The sequence below is a fragment of the Osmia lignaria genome, chromosome 12 (assembly GCF_051020975.1).
Source record: "Osmia lignaria lignaria isolate PbOS001 chromosome 12, iyOsmLign1, whole genome shotgun sequence".
NCBI lineage: Eukaryota > Metazoa > Arthropoda > Insecta > Hymenoptera > Megachilidae > Osmia > Osmia lignaria.
In genome coordinates, this window is record NC_135043.1 from 9,696,910 (window position 1) to 9,717,912 (window position 21,003).

Consider the following 21,003-nt stretch of genomic DNA (forward strand, 5'->3'; position numbering starts at 1 on the left):
GAATTTAGGGGAAAAACGCGGAGGGCAAACGAGCCGGAAGATAAGATTCGACGAAACGCATAGACTGCATACGGGCGAGGAGTTTTTCAACGAGGCTAGCAACCACCCACTAGCCTTACCAATCGGCCGTGTTTAAAGCTCCGCCAGTAAAATACGATAAATTGCGCGACTAGAATGGTATTTCGTGTGCAGGTAGGAATCAGGAGGAGGGAGAAGCGGGCAGGAGTGGCAAAGAGGAAAATGGAGAGAGGAAAACGCTGGTCCCTGTCAGCAATTGCCCCCTCTGGTAAGAAAAAATGGCTGCTGTCGAGGCTGGATGCCGCGTACCGAACCGTAATGTCGTACCACCCTCCACGTTTACTCGTGCACCGCGCAGAGGCTGCGAGAGGGCTTTCGAAGTCCGAGGAGAAACGGGAGGGCCACCGTGCCGAAAGAAACAACCTGGCCGAGAGGAAAAAGGATGCTATAATAGTAGAACGAAGAAGAGGAATAAACTCGATACAGGGAGGCAGAGGGGCAGGCACGTACGATCCGTGCGACAACCACCACCATCTCTGTCGCTGTCGCGTTCGTCGTCGTCGTCGTCGTCGTCGTCGTCGTAGTCGTCGTCGCCGTCGTCGTCGTCGGTTGCCACCACCACCACCACCAGCAGCAGCAACTACCGCCATTGGGATCGTCACTACCACCAATGCCCACGGTCGACAGGGTCGGCACGGTGGTCGAGAGAGAGTCGCATCGCGTTGCTACCATTAACGGCGACGTGGCCTGGCAGCGAAATCGGTAACGCGGCGAGGCGGCGACGCGGGAACGAGCGGAAAGCGCGGAAAGGGAAGGAGATGGAAGAGAGTAAAGAGGCCGCGCGAAAACGCACAGGCTGTAACGCGAAGGTAGCGGACGGCACGTAGTAGGTTGTACGCGCGTAGAAAGACAGCTGGCTGCCGGTTGGCGATCGCGATCCTCGAAACGGGGAAGAAGGACGGAAGCGTTGTAATAAGGTGGTCGCGGGGCTCGGTTCGTGTTCCTAGGAGGAGAGAGGCTACAGGCGGAGTCGGGTGCTGATCGTTCGGGCGGAGCTTGGCTGGAGGGGACCGCCTACCGAACCACCGACGCCTTGTCTCCCTCTTCGAACCGTCTCTCACCCCGAGAGAGTGTCGAGTGGCGCGCGTTCTCTCCCGCCGCCCCGTCGAGCTTGCCGAGCCGGTGAGCCGTCGAGCAACCAAGCCGACCGCGTCCCTCCGTGCGACGAGACGCGACGCGACGCGACCCGACGCGGACGATCGAGCTCGAGAGAGAGCCGTGCTGCGCCGGGGGTGGGGGCCGAAACGAGAAGCCGACCGCCGGTGGCGCGGGTCAGTCTGTCGGGCAACCGGTCGCTCTCTCGTTTCACGTTCTGTCCGCGCTCTCCGCTCGACTCGAGAGTTCTCCACGTTTACGAACCGATACGCCGCTACGAGTACCTAACGTGATATCGCGATCGAGTTTGCGTCTCTCTTTTGTCGCCACCTCGAATCTCTCGGACTCCGAAAGTGACTCTCTTCCTTAGCCAACTGCGGCGCGAATTGCCCGTTGTTTTGCCCGCTGGATTTCGCGTATCGTAGTGTCGTTACGATGCGCGCGCCGTCAATTTCCGCCTAACCCAGGCCGAAAAGGAATCCGGGTACAAGTTTGCTCGCGAATCCGTTCCGATTAGATTCCCGCAAATACGTCGCGATATCGCCGTTGAAAAGGAAACGGGCTTGGAGAGGATGCGGAGGATTCCGCGTCCCAGTGTCGTCGGCGAGGTTGCGATCGTTTTCGATATCAGTCGACCGTTTCTCGTCCGATAATCGCAAGGCAGTTGAGAGAGGAGCGAGTTGCGGCGAGTAGCAGAGCACGGGGTGATGTTGCTGGAGTCGTCGCGAAGTCTCCCCGGCAGGAAGAGAAACGGATTGACCCTGTCTTCGTTCGGTGGTGGCGGTGGCGGTGGTGGCGGTGGCGGTGGCGGAGGCGGAGGCGGAGGTGGCGGCTGCGGCGGTGGTGCCGGCAGCGAAGAGGACGACGAGGAATCTCGACATCCGTTTCTTGCGAGGAAAATGCAAACCGAGGGCACCGCCGCCTCCGCGGTTTCCACCAGCTTGTCGTCCGGATGCACGCGCGACGACGGCGACGACAGCTCCAGCCCCTCGCCCAACAGCAGTCTCTTGAACAATCTGAACAACAACTGCAACTCGAACCGTCAATGTGCCACCGACTTTAGCATCGCGGCCATCATGGCTCGAGACTCGCGGCAGCAGCAACAATCGCAATCGCAGTCCTCGCCGTCGCCGCAGCAGCAGCAACAACAATCTTTGCAATCGCCTCAACAATCGCAGCAGCAACAGCAGCAAACTCAACAACCATCGCATCATCATCGGCAGTTGCAGCAACAAGCCGTCGGCGGAGGGAAACTGCACCAACACGGTGAGTCCCCTTATCGTTCCCGCACCCTGGCCCTCCCACCCCCCCCCGACCCCCTCTGGAAAAGCGTATTTACTCGCGAGCTTGTTATCGAGATAAGAACCGAGTAGCCCGTGTTTTTTCTTCATAGCTCGTGCAATCGAGCTCGTTTTTCTTCCTATCCCCGCTAACGACCCTGCTCGCTTTCGTTTCTTCTAACGAGCAAAAAAGGCAAGCGAGAAAAATATTCTTTCGGGACGGTCCTGCGCGTCCACGATCGTTTCTCGCCTCTTTCCAAGATAATCGAAGATAATCGCTTCTCTACGCTCCATGTTCCCCTCTCGTTCTTCTTAGCCGACGAATGGTCGGCCGCGCGAAAGGTCGTTGTCCCGGGCTGGAGTAGACTGTTAACCGGCAGGGATGTATCGTACGATACAGCGAATACGAAGACCGAGGGAAGAAAAGGATTTGGTGGTTAATGAATTATTTAGCGGATAAGGTTCTGAATGAAACCGCGTGTGGTCGCGCGACGATCCGGTCGCGTTAATTCGCCGTGCGAGAAACGGTCTGCGTGTTTCGCGCAGCCAGGTGAGCTGTCTCATCGGAATTCTGGAAACGAGCGTGGCTGCTTTGCCCAGCCAGCCAGACGTCCGAACGAGACTCGACGGTGTTTGGTTTCATCATCGCGTATCTTGGACGCCCGCGGCGAATAATCGCCCACGAAGATTCTACGCGGACGAAATTTACGGTTGGCCACGGTGCAATTCACCCACGGAAACGGACCGTCGTTCCCAAATAAACTTGGGTAAACGGCGCGATGAATCGACCAGCCTTCTCTCTCTCTCTCTCTTTCTCTCTTTCTCTCGTGTACGTGCACACGTGTGTTGGACACGCGCGACTACTCTCCTGCACCCCCTTCTCCTTTTCCACCACCTCCACCACCTCCTCCTCCTCCGCTTCCCATCCGTGCTATCCCTATGTTAGCTGGCAGGCTTTACGCTGGAAATTGTTAAATAAATCGCTAATCCGAAACTCGCCTCGTGACTCGTGCACCGACAACAAACTGTTCGTCCCCTTCCGCGAGTTCTGCTTTTCGGTAGCGCGTCAGCGGCTATCGCGAGCCATGTTTGCTCCTCTTCCACGCGACGACCACCACGAACGCCATATTTCTTTTCACTGCTCCTCCTCGATCACACTCGCCCTCTTCGAGCCGATGGCGCACATTTTTCGCGTACCCGACGAATCCGATACTCCGGGTGTCACCGCGAAGCTGCCATCGCTTCGAAAGACGGCAGAAGAGGAGAAAGATTTCGTCGGAGCGTGATAAATAGTCAACGACTCGGTTCGTAGAGGAGCTATCGCTTCGGATAGATTGCCACGGCACCGATGCGACGACCGTTCGAAGGAATCGAAGCTTGGGAACGTCTGTTGAGAAACGACCGGAAGCCGTTACCATTCTCACCGTCTTCGCTTCCTCGCTCGATTTCTCTGGTTCACCGGTCGGCTGTCGCGAGACCTGTACTGAAACGTTTCAGAAACGGAAGCGATACGGTGAAAACCTTTTTGCGAATAAACGCAGATCGCCCGAGGAGATTGAAAAAACGTACGATTAGTTTGACTATCTTCCTCTCGATCGAAGAAATCGAGTACTTTGCATTCTCTGCTTTTGCGTCAAACGAGATTTCTCGGAAGGATAGACGATAAGCGAAACTGATAATCGGCTCGATACAAAGTCGATGATTTTATCGCGATGAAATTCGTTGATCTTTCGACCGTTCCGCGTTATTCGACGACGAACGCTGCATCCGCGTTCGGATCGAACCGGTCGATTGCAATTTCAGCTGGAATCGGATAGACGGTCAACTGGACGTGGCGATATGGTTCGTTCAGTCGGAATTACATCGTACGAGACTGCTCGAGCGAGACGGATTCGCGTGGCTCGTTCGGCTCGGAAGCACCGTCGGAAACGATGGAAAAATTACGATTCTGTCGGTGCAGCTCCATTCGAGGAGTCGTTGTTAGTCGATAGTTTCTCTTTGAAAACTCGCGAACATGGATAGATGTACGAGAGAGGAGAGGAGAGGAGAGGAGAGAGTTGGAAGGGTATCGCGTCTCGATGGGACTCGAGGACCGCGTGGGAATTCTATCGGAAGCGATCGAGAGAACGAACGCCTCGTCACGGCCAGATTAATTTACGTTTCGCGAACAAACAAGCTGCCTCTTTTAATTACTTGCCGACAGATTGATCGATCGACCAGAGTCTCTCTGTCGCAATCAGATAACGCGTTAATGCTCCGCGTAACCGGCAGGTAGGCAAACGCGAGAGCTACGCTAATTTTTCTTACGCGTCGCGCACCGACCTCTTCTCCCTCGGCCTTCTCTCCGACAATTCCGAGACGAGGATGCGGCCGCGAATACCATCGTTCGATTATTAAAACGATGGATATTAATAGCGGAAGGTTAGGTGAACGAATAAATCGATCGCATGCGCGTCGAAGAATCGAGCGAGACGAAACGTTTTCTCGGCAACGGATTGTAGATTCACGCGAAGCAATCGTGAAAGAGCGCACGATTCGAGATAATCGAGGACTCGCTCGATTATCGTGGTCGATACGCCGACAGCATTGTCCGAACGCAGGGTCGAATTTGCGTTTCCGCGTCTTCTCTGTTCCGCGCTCGTAAATTTCTCCGCCTGGCTGGATTTTTTTGCAAAGGATCGCAAAGGCGCGATCCGTAAGGTGCGCGTAAATATCGCCAGATTCACCGACAAATATGAAACGCTAGAGGAAGCGTTTGAAACGCGTTGAAGAGGGAGAGAAAATAGAAGAGGAGGAAGGGGGAGATTGTCGTAGATCGTGGGAGGGACATTAGCAAGCGGACTCGCTTCAATCTGTCCTCCTTTGCCTCTTTGATCCGCTGGCGTGCACTCGCAATCGTAACTCACTTGACGAGGTCGCTCGTAAAGTCGGCGGAAACTCGTGCTGTTCGGCAGACGTGGACCGCACGAAACCTAACCATCCGAACGCGACGCTAGGCGACGCGACGCGACTCGTCATCCGTTTCGTCAGTCGTTTAACACCGCCGTTCGTCGCGTCGAATAAAAATACGCGGATGACAGACCACACATCGTGGCAACGTTCCCTGACCGGCCAATTAGCCGCTACACGAGCCCGCGAAAATTTCTCCCTTTAAATAATTGCTCGCGTTTTCGCGCCTCGCCTCGTCTCGCCTCGCCTCGCCTAGCTTTCTCCGCTCACGATTTCTCGTCCTCCGGAAGGAACGCGAACAAATTTATTTTGATTTACGCCTCGCCAGGTAGATCGTTATTTAAAATCGATCGACCGATCGATCGGTTCGCGTTAACTCCGTCGATAAACGATCGCGTAAAGTAATTCGCGGTTAGGAGAACGGTTATTCTCCTCTATTTCGTTCCGACGTCCATTTTGCCCAGGTAAGAGAATCCGTTTAACGAGCGAAAGTAATTTTTAACCGCGTCGTATTAAGCAAAATACGCGGCTATAAGAGTATCGACGTAGAAAATCTCGCGCGAGAATAGCCACTAAAGCTGCGGGTATTTATTATTAATCTGTTTGCGATAATTTCGAATTATCGAGTACGGCCAGACGCTTCGTAACCAACTTAAATCGTGCACGATTTTACCTTCGTTGTTATTTTCGTGAACGACCGCGTCCGTTTTCACCCTTTAACCCCCGCCGTTAAGAAGAAGAAGAAGAAGAAGAAATTGAAATGCAGCAAAGTAACCGTCTTACATCTTAGACGAAGGAGCTTTATAATTTCACGTGCCGCTACCGGTCGGTCTACGTTGCGATTAATAAAGCTAAAGTAAAGCATGCCTCGATCGTAAGTGGATAATTATCCTTTAGCTACCTCGGCGGCGTCGTGATTATCCTACGACGCGACGAGTCTGCTTCGAAGGAAGAACCAGGAAAATTAGTGGAACGCGTTTGGTTACGGTGTTGGAGCTTCGACGTGGCGCAAAACAGCGAGCAAACGATCCTTGAAAATCGCCACGGTTCGATTAATTACGGCGACCAAGAAGTAGCGCGGCTTTGAAGGAAAAGCTTTGGTCCGTTTGTCCCTGCCAGGCGATCGCGTGATTGCTTTTACGCAACCGCGAAATCGGCCATCGGGAACGGGAGGGGACGGGACGGTTGCTAATTATCGAGTGAATAAAATTCATTGTATCGGAAGATAGACACGTTTTCGCAAGAGAGAAGCAATCGTTGGCGGATGGCTCGCGTCGCATCGCATTAGCCGCGAATTACCACTGTTGCGATAACGGCAATTTTCTTTCTTGCCGATGCTAGTTTTAACTCCCTCGTGCCCGGATCGTTTCTCCTCCTCTCTACTTTCAGCCTTCCATTTACCGCTGCTGGCTGGAAACCTTTCAATACAGCAAGATATTTACGAGATTATACGCACGCAACTCGAGATTTCCTCTAGCCTCGATGACCACGATTCAACCGATTAATTATCAGCTCGTATCGCCTTTTTATTTCTCCCCTCGTCTCGTACGGGCTGGATAGATACTTAGGACGCGAGTAGATAGGATTTTAGAAACGACGAGCCATTCGTTATTAACCGTTTACCCGTTTACGCGTTAAACTCTGTCGACTGGGCTGTCGAGTGACGCGACGTCGGAAGAGAAAAGAACAGACGTCAACGACGAGCTAACGACAAACGACGGGTTTCGAACGATCTTCCCTTTCCGCTAGTCGCGCGTTCGTTTCTTTCGCTGCCAGTTTGAAGGATGCTGCTCGAACGAGTCTGTTTTGCCTGCTTTTCAGAGAGGGAACCGAGCGTGTCTGGCGTGGTCCGCGGCGCTCCGGTGATCCAGGAACCGATCGTCGCCGAGGACGATCCGGAAACGGACGATACCGGAAGCACAAGCGGCAAAGCCGCATCCCCCGTCAATCCTCTGCTTCAGGAACGTTCCAACTGCGAGGAGCTCAGGCACGTGGTGTGCCATCTCGAGACTAAAGACTTGTGGGACAAGTTCAACGAGTTGGGCACCGAGATGATCATCACCAAGACTGGAAGGTAAGTCTTGATAAATTAAAATGGTGTTTGCCTTCGAAAAGGAAGAAAAGAAAATGAAAGGAGAGAGGTGGCTGCCAGCAACGAAAGCCGTCGGTTGAAATTCAATATTCGAGGAGGGAACAGGTAACAGGGACGCGAACAAAGGTGGAATTACAAGGCGAGAATTAAAAGAAATACGAAAAAGGAAGCGGTGGCAGGCGGTCGGTTAAATTGCTATATCGAGGCTCGGTCAATTAGTCGGGCCGCAGTGGTGTGGAAACCGAACGAGCTTATATGCCAGTTTATAAAGGTCCTTGAGAGGAGCGGTGGCAAGCGGTGGCAAGCGGAGGCGCTAGCAGCTAGCTGTCTTTCGAGAGGGATATCGCGCCTCCACTGGAATCCGGTCGGTGGCCTTACCTTTCGCCGAATAATCAGCGCCCACTTTGTACAATTTTTCCCCTCCTCTTCCTGTTACCTCCTCCCGATCGGCGACGAATGTTCCACCCCAAAACTAAAACGAAACAATGCGGAAGCAATGTTCCATAATTAATATGTATCAGTAGTCGGAGGGTTAAATTCGTTCTTTTCTAGAAAAAAAAGAAGTCGAGTAGATTGAACGGAGGAAATGGGAAAGTATCGAAAGGTTTCGGTGTCGATGGGTAGGAAGTAAGAAAAAGGAAGGGAGGAGAAGCGACGCGACGCGGCGGACGCGCGCCTAATTGCCCGCCGCGATGGCAACATCCGTGGCTCCTCCAGTTCCCGAAGGGGTTCCGCTACCCCACTGCGCGTTTACTCGTGCGTTAGTAATTAGATCTGCGCCGCGACGCTGCTCGTCGCACCCTTCAGCCGTCAACTCCCTCGTTCCTTCCTTCGATCTTCTCGCGCGACCCTTCGCCACCGCCTTCGGCTTCCGCTTCTTACCATCTCCCCTCGTCTAACCCCCGTCCTACCCCTCGGACCACCTTATTCGCAGAGAGAGAGAGAGAGAGAATTTAAGGGCAGAACTTCCCCTCCTTTCGCCCGTTCTTCTTTCCTCCCAGCCACGAAATTCTCCCTTCTCACGATCCTACCACCCTTGTCCTCGCCGTTTCGCTCGCGAAGTGGGCGTGAACGTTCAAAGTGGTCGAAGGAGGGAATCGAGGAAAGAGGGGCGAGTTTTAGCGGCATCGAATCGAGGAAAAACTAGTCTCGATTTTCCAACGGGGAACAAAGTCGTCGGAGGTTCGGAGGGGTAGGGGAAAGTTTGTTAGCGAAGGAAGCAGGAAAGGTGGTGAGGGGGGTGAGCGAGGAAGGAAGGTGGAATCGAAGAGGCCACCTTCTCTCGCGAGGCGAGTTCAATTCATTAACAAAGGACGGCTTGATAAATAAAAGCATTACTCACGCTCGTGGCGCTGGCGGGATGAATGCATACCGAGTCGACAAGGACCGAGGAGAAGACGTAGATAAGATCGGCGGGTGTCCCCGCGTTTTAGTGGTCGAGCAGCGGGGGGCCCGACACGGTATTAATGTTTGGCCTCCGAGGCAAAACATTCACGCCAGGCCCGATCCTCTGCCCCCCTTTCCGCCCTTCTTCCTCCACTTTCCGTATCCGCGAACGCAACCGTCTCGTTTCGTCTCGTCGAGTCGCACCTCCACCTCGCCGCCCCTCGGCGCGCGTTTTACCGCGTTCGTTTGAAAATTTCACCGCCCCCAACTTCCGCGCGTTTCGATTCTAAATCCCCGCTGTTGCTTCACTTTCGCAGGAGGATGTTCCCGACCTGCCGAGTGTCGTTCAACGGATTGAAGGCGGACAGCCGGTACGCGGTGCTGATGGACATCGTTCCCGTGGACAACAAGAGGTATCGTTACGCTTATCACAGAAGCTCCTGGTTGGTTGCCGGGAAGGCGGATCCACCGGCACCGGCGAGGCTCTACGTGCATCCGGACTCACCTTTTACGGGGGAACAGCTTCGAAAGCAGGTCGTCTCGTTCGAGAAAGTCAAGCTGACCAACAACGACATGGACAGGCACGGACACGTGAGTATCCTTTTTCTCCTTAGTTTGTCGTCGTTGTTGCGAGTCCAGGGTGTCGGGGTTCGATCGGTGGGTATTCGGTGCCGAGGTGACGGCGATGGCGGCGACGGCTCCAGGGTCCCTTAATTCATCGGATGACTGACGTAAATAGGAACTCCGATCGGGCCTATGGTTCTTCACGGTACTCATTTTGTATTCAACGTGTTACCCGCTGCCAGACGAGGGCAAAGTGATTCTTTTGAATGGTAAGCGGGAGGGGGTTCCAGGGTGGCTTGTCCGAGAGCGACAAAGTGCTTCTAATTCGTACGCTTTTTCTTCCATCGGAATCCTTCGGTATCGTCCATCTATCTATCGCGCTGGTCAACGGACCGTAGACAGAGACGGAGGTCGAAAGGGAGCAGCAACGGGTCCATCCGTTCTCAGCCTTCTTCGACCTCGGATTCATCCGGTTCCGACCGTGTTTTCATAACAAGACGAAATTAGAAAACATCCCTAATTATTTGAATAATTGTGAAATTAGAGAAACTGGACTCGCGCGCCACGACTACGACGCGTTTGCTTTTCGTTTATTCTTAAACGCATCCTCGAAGATAGCGCGGCGTGAATCTACCGATGAATCGCAACGATTTGCAGCTGGTGTTGAACTCGATGCACAAATACCAGCCGAGGATCCACCTGGTGAAGCGACCGGACTCGGGCACCGCCAAGCCGATAACCGACCTCGAGAAGGAACCTCACAAGACCTTCATATTCCCGGAGGCGATATTCACCGCTGTCACCGCCTATCAGAATCAACTCGTAAGTGTCTCTCCTTTTTTCTTTCTACACCCTTCCGCTCGTTTCACGGTTTTTCTTATATTTTTCTCGCGCGTATAACCCTTCGGGACTTCTCATCCTTCGTCTATCCCTTTTTCCCCTCCCCTGGAAACCGATTAACTTGGCGAGCGTTCCGTCTGAGTGTCCGGTGAAGCTGGAACGATGCCGTGCGATCGTACATTTATCCTCGTTGCGTTCGCTTTGGAGGCAGGAGAACGTCGAGTCCCGGTATCGTATTTTACGCCAGTCGTTTAGAAGCGACCGCGACCGCCTCGTGTGTGGTCCGGCTCGCGGTCGTTCGCATTCCACCGGCGTCGCGATGCCTCGCGACGCGATTATCCCTCGGCTACCACCTTTCTTCTCCGCGCTCTTTACGCATCGCGACACGATCGGAATTCCGTTAGGCACGTTTAACCGACGCGACGATGGGGCCAGCGGTGGTAAGGTAGCAAATCGAGTCGGTTCAAAGTACTAACGGGTGGTCCAGCCTGGACCCACCCTCGTCGTACGCGACGACCACGAGAACGACGGAGCGGAGCCGTTGATGACGATGATGAGGTGCGAAGAGACGGCTCGGCAATTACCTCGAGTCAGAGCTCGCTTCTTCTTTTCCTCTCTGTCCATTTATCCTCCCTTTCGTGTCCTCGCTTTCTTTGTTCTCTCCGCCCGGCTCGTTATCGTCTTTCTTCCATTTCTTTTTCACCGCTCGTCGCTTCCGCGACGAGTCTTTCGCGGGAAATGGCAAGAAACGCGTACCGTCGTACTTGGATAACTCGAAGAAAATCGTCGCTGTAGTATCGCGTGGCGGGCCATGGTTTATACAGTTCAGACGATATCTCTCGTTTAGCAGGCGGTCTGGAAATTCATTCGTCGCGGTTCGCGCCTTTCCCGTCGCTCGTCGTTATCCTGTTCAACGTTCCCTTTCGTCTTCTTTATTGGCGTCGTTGTCCTCGTGGCAGTCGTAGCGATCGTCGTGCTCGTCGTCGACGTCGAGGGATGCGCTCGTTTAGCAGCGATGTCAAGTTTTTCTTTTTTCCTTCGCCACGGAGCCACTTCCCGTGTACGGCACGCCGGTTTTTGTCTTCCTCTTGTCGCTCCTTTCCGAGTCTCGTAACGACCTCTAAGACCGACTCGATTCGTCTTTCTCGCTCGTACGCGTCATAATTCATAAGCTAACTGCCGTCCTCCTTCCCTCTGGCCACGCTATTGCTCCATCCGTTCTGCTGCCTCCTTATCGCCAACCGATGTGTCCCTCTTTCCTCTCCGTTTCTTCCTCTATTTCACTCGGTCTATCCGTTTCCCAGCTGCCTCGCTAATCGTCCTGCTCGTCGTCGCGAACCTTCCTTAATCCGGAATCTAGTCGTCCTCCGTTCTACGAGTTTTTCCAATTTCCAATTTCACGATCCCCGAAAATTATTAGAAGACGCTGCTTTATCCGACCTCGTTCCCTCGAAGAAGATAACGCTGTCGCAGAGATAAGCGTACGAGCGAGCCAACGATCGAATCGGCTTCGAGCTACCCGGTAAAAGGGTTTTAGCGTTTTCAAGCGGCTTCGAAGGACGATAGGGAAGGTAAGCTCGAGCTTCGCGAAGATATCACGACGGCGAAACGTTCGTCGATGGCTAATAAATAGGAAGATGGTTGGAGCTGCGCCAACGACGATCGACGAGCGATAAGCTGGAAATTTCGGCTAAGAAAGAGAGCGTTTAAACGCGGTTTCAACGGGTACGCGGAACAATAATTGCCGGGCGATCTTAATCGCGACGATCGCGTAGGAAAATTCTCGAGGTAACAAATCGTGGCTCGTTATCTTTATACTTTGCTGTCGTATACTTTGCTTAATTAGCTGCTCGAAGCTGAAACAGGGGGGACCAGCTGTCTGCCAAGTCGTTTCACGTTTCGTGAATTCTTCCGGAGGGAAAAATGTGCGCGCGTGTGTCGCAAGAAGCTGAAAGTCGATGCAGCAGCAACGTCGTGAAGAGGGAAGAAAGGAGGATGAGAAGGAAAAAGGAAGAGGAGATGGAAGAAGGAGCCGATGGTTTTAGTGGCTGCAGGCGTCGGCGTCGGCACGCTCGAACGAAAGAAAACATAAATAATCGCGTTCAAATGAGACAGAGGCGCGGCAGAGGGAGAGGAGGCTCCTGTGGAAACCACACACGGCGGCTGCCCGGTTCTTCGTCGCGCACGCTCGTACCAGCTCCGGGCTTTCCACCATCTCGCCAACGCTTTTCTTCCTCGATGTGTTCCCGGTTATCGTTGACGCGTCGACGAGAGGAAAAGAATGAAGAAGCGAGATAGAGATGGTGGAAGGAGGACAGCGTGCATGCGGCACTAAATAGTGGCGCTCGTTGCTGTTCCAAGGCAAGCACCGGCACCCTTTCTTCGATGAGCGCGTCTCTATTAAATCTATTATTAGGAGCGGACCGGGTGCGAAAGCATCCCTTTCAATTATCTACGGCTTCATTTCGCGCAGCTTCTGCGGAGGGAGCGAGCTTGGGACAACCGAGGGAACGTCGCCTCCTTTTTTCCTCGCAAGCTCAGCCAGCCGGGAAATTCGACGATTCTTCTTCGATCCGTACACAGTCGAGGCGAGGCATGGATGCACGCGAGCCCGACGCACGAACAAACGAAATTCCCTCGAGTCCGAGAAACTGCGATCGTTCCCAAGAGAGAAAGCGAGAGAAACCGGCCCATCGCGTTCGCAAATTCTCTCCCAATTTTCATCGACGCTTCGCAGCCGAAGGTAATTGGCTACCTGTCCTTCGATCGGTAACAGACTTTGTTCGGCACGTGTGAAAAAATGACTTTGTGTCCAGGGTGGCGCGCAAAGTTTTACGCTGGCATGGATCGCGTGACGTTCCGCCGCGTTCTTTCTTCCGTCCGGTCGCGAGTCGAACGCGAGAAATCGAAATCGTCCGTGCGTTTCATCCTCGAAACGAAACAGGTCAACGACCTTGCTCCGCCGACATCGACGACAAAAATCTCCGGCATTTTTTTTCCCGCGATTCCCGCTATACCAGCCGATATACGGAGTAAAATATCTGGCGGCTCGCGGTGGACGCTGCTCCGATTTATACGTCCCGACGACGCTTTGCCATCGAAAGAGAAGGATGGGAGAACGGGAGATAGAGGAGGACGAGGAGAAGAGCGGAACGAAACGGACGAGGAAATTTATCACCGCGTGTACCACTCGCCGCGCGTCCACCGTGGACGCTGTAAATCGGTCTGGGAAGCGGTCCAACCGTTTGGTCGGCCCGTGTCAGCGAATCGTATAACTTGTGCCTCGTTCGCGATCGCTCCGCGTTTAACGATAAACGTTCGACGAGAATCCGCTTCCAATTCGGGCGAAAGGAAAACGAACCGCAGGATATCAAAGAGGAAGGTACCGAGTGAAACATCGAGCGTGGCTCGATTTCAAAGACGAGCAGAGTGGCTCGATACCGACGCGTAGCTAGATCGTAAAACGAGCAGACGAGACGGGACGAGCGAAAAAGAGCGGACAGAAAAGGGGGAACGACGACGAAGACGAGGACGCGGTGGAAGTAGCTAGATAGGCGCGAGCAGGAGGACGCTGACGGCGGAGGTGGGCCAGATGTTTGGCTAATGATGTCAGCGGAATCGTAACTAAAACCGAGGCAGCTCCGGGCTTAGCGCGGCTTAGCCTCGGCTTTGAAGGAAAGAGTCTTATTACCAGGCTGCACGTGCTGCTCGTGAGCGCGAAACCGTAGGGTAATTGGACCACCCACTCGACACCAACTCTGTCGTCGTCGTCGTCGTCGTCGTCGTCGTCGTCGTCGTAGTCGTAGTAGTCGTCTCTCTTTTTCCTCTCCACTAGTCTCTTCGCTAACCACTCCATCTCGGCTTTCCCTTCGCAGACGAGGGAGCGGCGGTTCCTTTTGTCGAACAAATAAACCCTGTGCGCTCTACTCTCTGGGTAATCGTTCGAAAAACCGTGAAGCGCGGCTCGAATCTGGAGCAACGCGTTTGCGGAAGCGACGGGAAACGGCTTGTCACCGAGTCGAGAGTACGGACGACTCGGTGGATCTACCTACCGGGAGCTGAGTTTGATCGGAGCCACCTGCGGGTTAGTCGCGTCGTGGGTGGGCTAGGGATGGGTAACGCGAAACGGGCAACTCGACTCGGCTCCGAAGCCGACTTAGGGTGGATTTCCACTACGAGGGATGCAGGTTTCGCGAGCGCGAACCATAGGTCGCGAATCCCATCCCCCTCCCTCGCACCCTATCATTTTCCCGGCTTCTTCTAATTTTACGAGCCGTTGACTCTCGATCGACGGAACGAACCGTTTCGAAACGGCCGGCCGTTTTCCACCGCCACGCGTCGTTGCCTCGACGACGCTCTCACCGTAATTTCCCATCGAATCCGTTACCAATGGCAGCCGTGTTCGTCTCTGTTGCAGATCACGAAACTGAAGATCGACAGTAACCCGTTCGCCAAGGGTTTCCGGGACTCGTCCAGGCTGACCGATTTCGAGAGGTAAATGTCGACGATCGTCGGACCGGGCGGGTTCGAAACGGTACCGCGTCCGCGATTCGTTCCGACGAAAATGCGTAATCGAGCAGCTTCCCTTTCAGGGAGACGATGGAGTCGATGCTGGCGGAGCAGCAGACGCTGAGGTTTCCTCATCGACTGCCCTTCGAGATGGAGCAACTTCAAGCGGGCGCGGTGAGCAATCTGAGCCTCGAGGAGAAGGCGTTGTGGGCGGCGCGGTCTCAGATGTTGCTTAGGGCCGCGGCCGCGGTCGCGGTCAGCCCTTACGCTCAGCTGGTAGGTCCCGCGGCCTTGGTATATCCTGGTGCCTCGTCGGCCGGCACCAGCCATCAGCAGCAACAGCAGCACCAGCAGCAACAGCAACAGCAGCAGCAACAACAGTTGGGACACCTGTGGTGGGCGTCCTCGATCGGACCTACCCTGTTCGCGGCCGCCCATCACCAGCACCAACAACAGCAGCAACAACAGCAACAGCAATTAGCCGGGTCGAGTTCGCAGAGTGCGAACGCGGGTCCAGCCGCCCCACGACCGCTCTACCCTTCGGCCCTGGCCCTGGCGCACCATCGATTCTCCCCGTATCACACCGCCGCCGCTCCCAAGTCGTCCACACCCCTCGGTACCTCGCTCTCGCCCTCCAGGAGAGCTACGCCCTCTCCTACGGACAGCCTCGGGAGGGACGCTCAGGACTTGTCGCCGTCGTAGTCGCGGCCCACCACAGTCCACTCTGCGAACCGCGCGAACCGTCGTCGATGAACCATTTTTAATAGCTGCGTCCCAGCTCGTAAACCACGGGACCACTCGCCGTATGTCCGATCGGTGGGACGCGACGCGGAAATTAGAAGAAAAACGAACCATTGTACATATACTTGAAATCCGACCGCGGACTCGATCGGAACAGGGTCCATACAACGCGCCTCTACTTCTCCAACGACGCATCGTACCACGAACCTTTTACTGTATATAGATATATATATACATAACGTACAGATTCACGAGCCTCGAGCAACACGCGGTTTCGCGTTCGTGTAACATAAGTTGTATATTTCGTATCATGACTTATCGTTATTTATGTTTCGACACCGTACTCGACGCGTGAAAAAGCGGAGCGACGCGAGAAACGATCGCGGACGTTTCGCGCTATTTCCGCGATAGCTTAATCGACGATCCATCGCCGCCCGTGACGGCAATTAGCGTTAGCGTAGACCGTTGTATCGTTGATGCTTGTGTTGCGAAGACGCATAGAATATCGCTGTGCAACCTGTTCCCTTGTAAATAACCCCTAATAAACTCTTGTACCGAGCCTACTTATTTCACACCTTTGTTCGATTTTTCACCTATTCACCCATTCCTCGTCTCGAGGATTTTCCTTCCGATCTTGGACGAAGGAGAACTCGTGTCCGAGGTGACCGGATCCGTTTTGGTTAACCGAGTACAAGAGGCGTTAGAAGAGCATTGGCGAGCGGTTAACGAGGAGGGTGCAACAACCAGGATCGGGTGAAGCTTAAGCGGTCATGGGAATCAACTCGCTTTGCGTCGGACACAGTTTGAACGATCTCGAGGAGTAATCCTCTAAATTGGAAAGCTTTTTAACGTTTGTTTTTTCAAAGAGAGAGAGGGAAAGATCTGTGAAAAGGATAGGAGCACCGGTGGCGTTTCAACGCGAAACGAAGGCATTATAAAGCCATTAGCTGATGCTCGGCTTCGCTTTAACCGCAAGGAGACTACTCGTTCAGTTGCGTGCGAACGCGCGCATCCACGCTCTTTATTTGAATACACAAAACATTAACGGGCTCGCTCATTCTCTTTCTCGAACGACGAGTTTCCTTCCTGTCCGGCGCACCGCGAGAATCGCGGTCAAATTTTTAACCGACCGTTTTCCCTGCCTTTCGCTCATCTATCTTCTTCCTCCGCTTCACCTTCACCCGTTTACCCTGGCCTCCGCTGGTTCGCGACGCTTCGCTTCTAATAACAGCTTGCTCCACCGACTTTGGCGCGTCCGTTAAATCGCTAATTACCCCTGCGAAACGAAAGGCAATAGGGAAGAATCGAGATGAAAAAGCATCCACGGGAATTGGACGGTGCTGTTTCTCCTTAGTTCTCCTCTTTCCCCGGTTCGCCCGTTCGAAGGTGACGGAGAAACGCCCACTTCCTGGCTGATCCTCGGCCACTTTATTCCGCGTTTTAAAGGGAAAAGGAAGTAGTCGCGTTGCCATGTTGCATAAGTGCATACTAATAAAAATGAATAAGAAGCTACTGATTTTGGAAGAATAATAATAGGTGTAAAGTCATCTCCCAAAATGATGAGAAATAATTTTTGCCCACCCTATATACGGGATTTTTACTTGACAGCCAATAGTAAGACCCGGTAACATCGATCGCGTGAACACCGGGCAGCTGTTTTGTTTACATTTATTCGTTTCGTTGGACGGACTATGGACGGATAGAGAGAGGGCTGGTTGTCGCCTAATTTGCTCGCTAATGTCCCGTAGGGAATTAACGAGCCAGGCGAGTAGGGAGAGAGAGGGACAGGTCGGTAGCACCTAGCCGACATTAATTATGTCCGCTGCCACAGGTGCCAACAACTCGATTATCAGATCTCGATCGGATGCCGATCGCTCGTTTAGATTGTGCTGCCTACCACGCTCCGCGTTCTCTTTCTACGTCTCCTCTTCCGCTTCTCCCCTTCTCGAGTTTTCCTCGCGAAACGGAAATATGTATAAAGCGGGAACGCGTAGGCGGAATGAAGGAGGGGGTTGGGAAAAGGGAAAATCGAACGGATCGTTAGATTTCGTTTGCAGCGTAAAAATTGGCGCGGTTGAACGGTGGTGGTGGCGACGGTGGTCGCGGTAGGGGTAGAAAAAAAAAAAGGGCTTGCCGCGAAATAAAATGGCGGTGGCGAGGATGGCACCGGGTATCGATTGGCTCTCGAAACGCCACGGCAGCATAGGTACGCGCGGCTGCACGTAGGTGCGAACCACAGGGCATCGTTTCGCGTGGGTGGTTCCGCGCTGGCAGCCGCTACCATCCGAGTCTCCGATCCTCGCTAAAGCGGCTATTAATTGATTGAATTAATTTGCCAATGCGTTCGCAACGAGCGTGCCGGGGATACGTGTGCCCTCGTGTGCGAATTTTCCCCCGTAACCAGCTGCTCGCCGCCGTCGAAATTCGATAACGGGCTGATTTTTCTCCGATCCACCGGTCTATTCTGCTCGAACACACCGAGATTAGCGACGCGCGGTAGGTCGACCGAGGAACGAAGCATCTCGGGTTTCGCCTACGACTCCGGCTCTCTTCTTTTCGTTTCCCAGCCGGATCCTCTCTGTTCCTCATTCGACTCCTGAACAGCCACGTTTTCGCGGATCGCGCGATTTTAACCTCACGAAGTCCGTTTCGATGCTGGACAATGGACTCGCGTAACCCATGGACCGTACGTTCGACAAGGGGATTACGCGAGAAGGCAAACCGATCGATTTCGAAACGTCTCCCGGGGTGAAATCGTCTTTTGAACGCTTTCAATGGACGGACGAGTCGTCGATCAAATAAAATAAGCGGGACTTTCGTCTGGTACCGTTGACAGTTTCGAAAACGTTCGCCGGACAATGTCGAACGATCCTTCGGGTCGATCGATGCGGATCGTCTGCGGTTAGAGTTGTCTAAATATTTGGAATCGAGTGGAATTCGGCTGACACGGAGGAAAACGCGCGACGAGTCCGTGACGAAACGCTCGACTGCAGGTGGCCTACAGATGCCAGGGGATTACCGGCTTTATCCCCCAGCGGGATATCGATCCTATTGTAGTCTGGCTATGAAGCGAACGAGTAGACTGCGGAGTACAGTCGAAATCCACCGTCCCACCCTGTCCTCTTTCTCGCTTTCTCGATTCTTCGCTAACTCGGTCGAAAGATACTCTGAGGGATCTTCTACGATTCCTAGGACCAGATACGGTCCTTGACAGAGAGAAGAGGTATTTAATTTTTATAGCTTCTCGAGAAACCTCGAGTCATTTGGTCGAATTTTAATTTGCGGCAATTAGCCCTATAACACCTATATTTAGCGTAATGCGTGGAGCGTTGAAATCGCGAAAGAAGAGATCGGTGTAAAGGAAATAATTGATTAGTATCAAGGAAAATAAGAAAGAAGGGTCGCGAAGGGGATGGAAGCTGTCCCGTTCGTGTTCCCGTCTAATTCGAACAAGTGGCAACGTAACAGGCAAATGAAGTTGGATGTAACTTTATTAGCGGTAGGCGGCGAGCGTCGCGTTGCGGAGGGGCGAGTCGGTCGACGTTTCTTTTGGGAAATAAGCTGTCACGTATCGTTGGTAAACGCGAGGGGAACTCGCCCCGCCGTACACAGGGGGAATAACGGATTAGACCTCGGTTATTCCTCGAATCGAAATATTATTCGATGTCCCGCGGTTTCAACCGTACCCTCGTCCAACTCGACGCACCCCCGTCCTATCTCTTATTTTACAGGTTAATTTATTTGCCAGCCCGGTTGTAAAGCGTCTCGATAAGAGGCGTAATTATCCGCTCGTAAATCTGAAAAAGTTGATTCAATTAAAAGCGGCCATGTTTTTCGAGGATGTCGCGTGGATCGATCGCGCGATCAACGATCCAGATTGCGCAAATATCCTCGTGATTGAGAATCACGGGAAATCGAGGAGTAGAAAGCGAGCAGGGAGGAGAGGAGTAACAGAGAATTCGAGAATTTCCGTTCGTTACAGTTGGAAAGGCGCAAACTATATCAGGAAGCGGTGCAATTGTCTTGTCGCGAGGAGACGAGCCGTTTGCCCGAGGTGTGCGATCCTCGGCACGCAACTAACAGGAACCCGATAATTCACGGGCCCACGAGCGTCCACTCGACTCTGTTCCCGTGCTATCCCTCGATCTCACGTCGCGTCGGTTCGCGAGCGAAAATCGAAAATACGACTTTTCCACTAAATACGAGACGAACAAATCCTCTCGCGGCTGATATACGCGAAGGTTAATTAAGCGTTGTAGCTCGAACGCGAGGCGACGCGACGGTGCAACCAAGACGCGTTTTCTACAGAGGTTGGTAGGTAAATTACGGGTAAACGTAGGAGGTGCTTCGGTTTGCTTCGCCTCGGCTCGCTGCCGGCAATTAACTTGGAAGGACGCGCCAGTTTGTTCCTCCGTCTTCGACGAAGCCACCTTTCCTCTTTTCCTTTCCTTTCGTTCGTTAGCCTGTTGCGAGAGGTCGAATTCGAGGCGTTCGATGCGACGATAAAACGCGAGAAGAATCGGCGGGGTACGTGCGCGCGGCTGCGCATCACCGATCGGATGCACGTAATCGTGTCCGTTGTTCCGCTATCGAGCAGAATCAACGCGCATCACGCAACGTTAATTTGTCTTCGATTGCCCCGTCGAGCTTCGTGGCGTGGGAGACCTCTCTCTTATCCTTTTCCCTCCTCTCCTGCCACCTACCTAAGCCCCTGCCCTCTCGGTCCGCCTTTCATTCCAGATCCGCATCGTCTCCGTCGAACGAGATTGACGTCTCCGCGGTTTCACCCTCGACCTCGCGACACGCACCCAACGCTCTCCCTCGCGAATTTCCAGCGTTCCCATGTCCGAGCCATGGAATCCTCCGAAACCATAGTAATTGTTGGGAAATAGGATATTCGACTACCTTATTACACCGACGACGGTTCGCATACATTCTTATAGGATTTCGTAGGAATTGATGAAAGAATAGAGAAACGGGGACGAAGGAACGTTTACCGGGTGGATCGACTCCGGGACTCGCGGAATATCGTGGGTCATCATCGCTGGGCGGCACCAGCAGGATACAAGCTCGTAAATAACGTTCGTTTCAATGTTAATCTGTTGCTGGAATCGGATCTAATAAGCACGGAGGGCGAGTGGCGGTGCAGCATAGACACAGCTTTGCTAATCGTCCCGAGGTACGTCCGCGACCGGGATAAAGGGAGAATCGAAAAACGGGCCGGGGCTGAAGAAACGAAAGGGGGAGGAAGAGAGGAGAAACGAAGGAGAAGAAGACGGGGCCTCTCGGCATTGTTCGCGGCCGCTCGCTCGTGACTCGTGACTCTTGCGACCCGGATGACCCGTAGCCTCAATTACCTCGGACACATCCGCCCGTCTGCCCTCTCGCGCCTCCCTTCTACTCTCTTCTTCGACATCCGTCCGAGTTTCGTTCCTCCGTACCTACCACCGCCTATTTGCCCTCCGCCTC

The 21,003-nt window shown here is 53.6% G+C and overlaps 1 protein-coding gene across 6 annotated transcripts; it reads left to right on the plus strand.

The window, feature by feature from the left end:
- Positions 1-610: 610 nt before the first annotated feature.
- On the plus strand, positions 611-16,831 carry LOC117602795 (uncharacterized). 6 transcript variants are annotated; one of them, XM_034321264.2, is made up of 6 exons: positions 612-2,439; positions 7,224-7,476; positions 9,198-9,471; positions 10,063-10,266; positions 14,702-14,778; positions 14,877-16,829. In XM_034321264.2, the coding sequence occupies exons 1-6, from the start codon at positions 1,881-1,883 to the stop codon at positions 15,493-15,495; spliced, it is 1,986 nt and encodes a 661-aa protein (XP_034177155.1). In that variant the 5' UTR covers positions 612-1,880; the 3' UTR covers positions 15,496-16,829. The 6 variants fall into 6 exon arrangements, with proteins under 6 accessions (XP_034177158.1, XP_034177159.1, XP_034177155.1 ...); XM_034321266.2 differs by having other exon boundaries at positions 617-2,439; positions 10,102-10,266; positions 14,877-16,576; XM_034321265.2 differs by having other exon boundaries at positions 618-2,439; positions 10,102-10,266; positions 14,865-16,575.
- Positions 16,832-21,003: the final 4,172 nt, after the last annotated feature.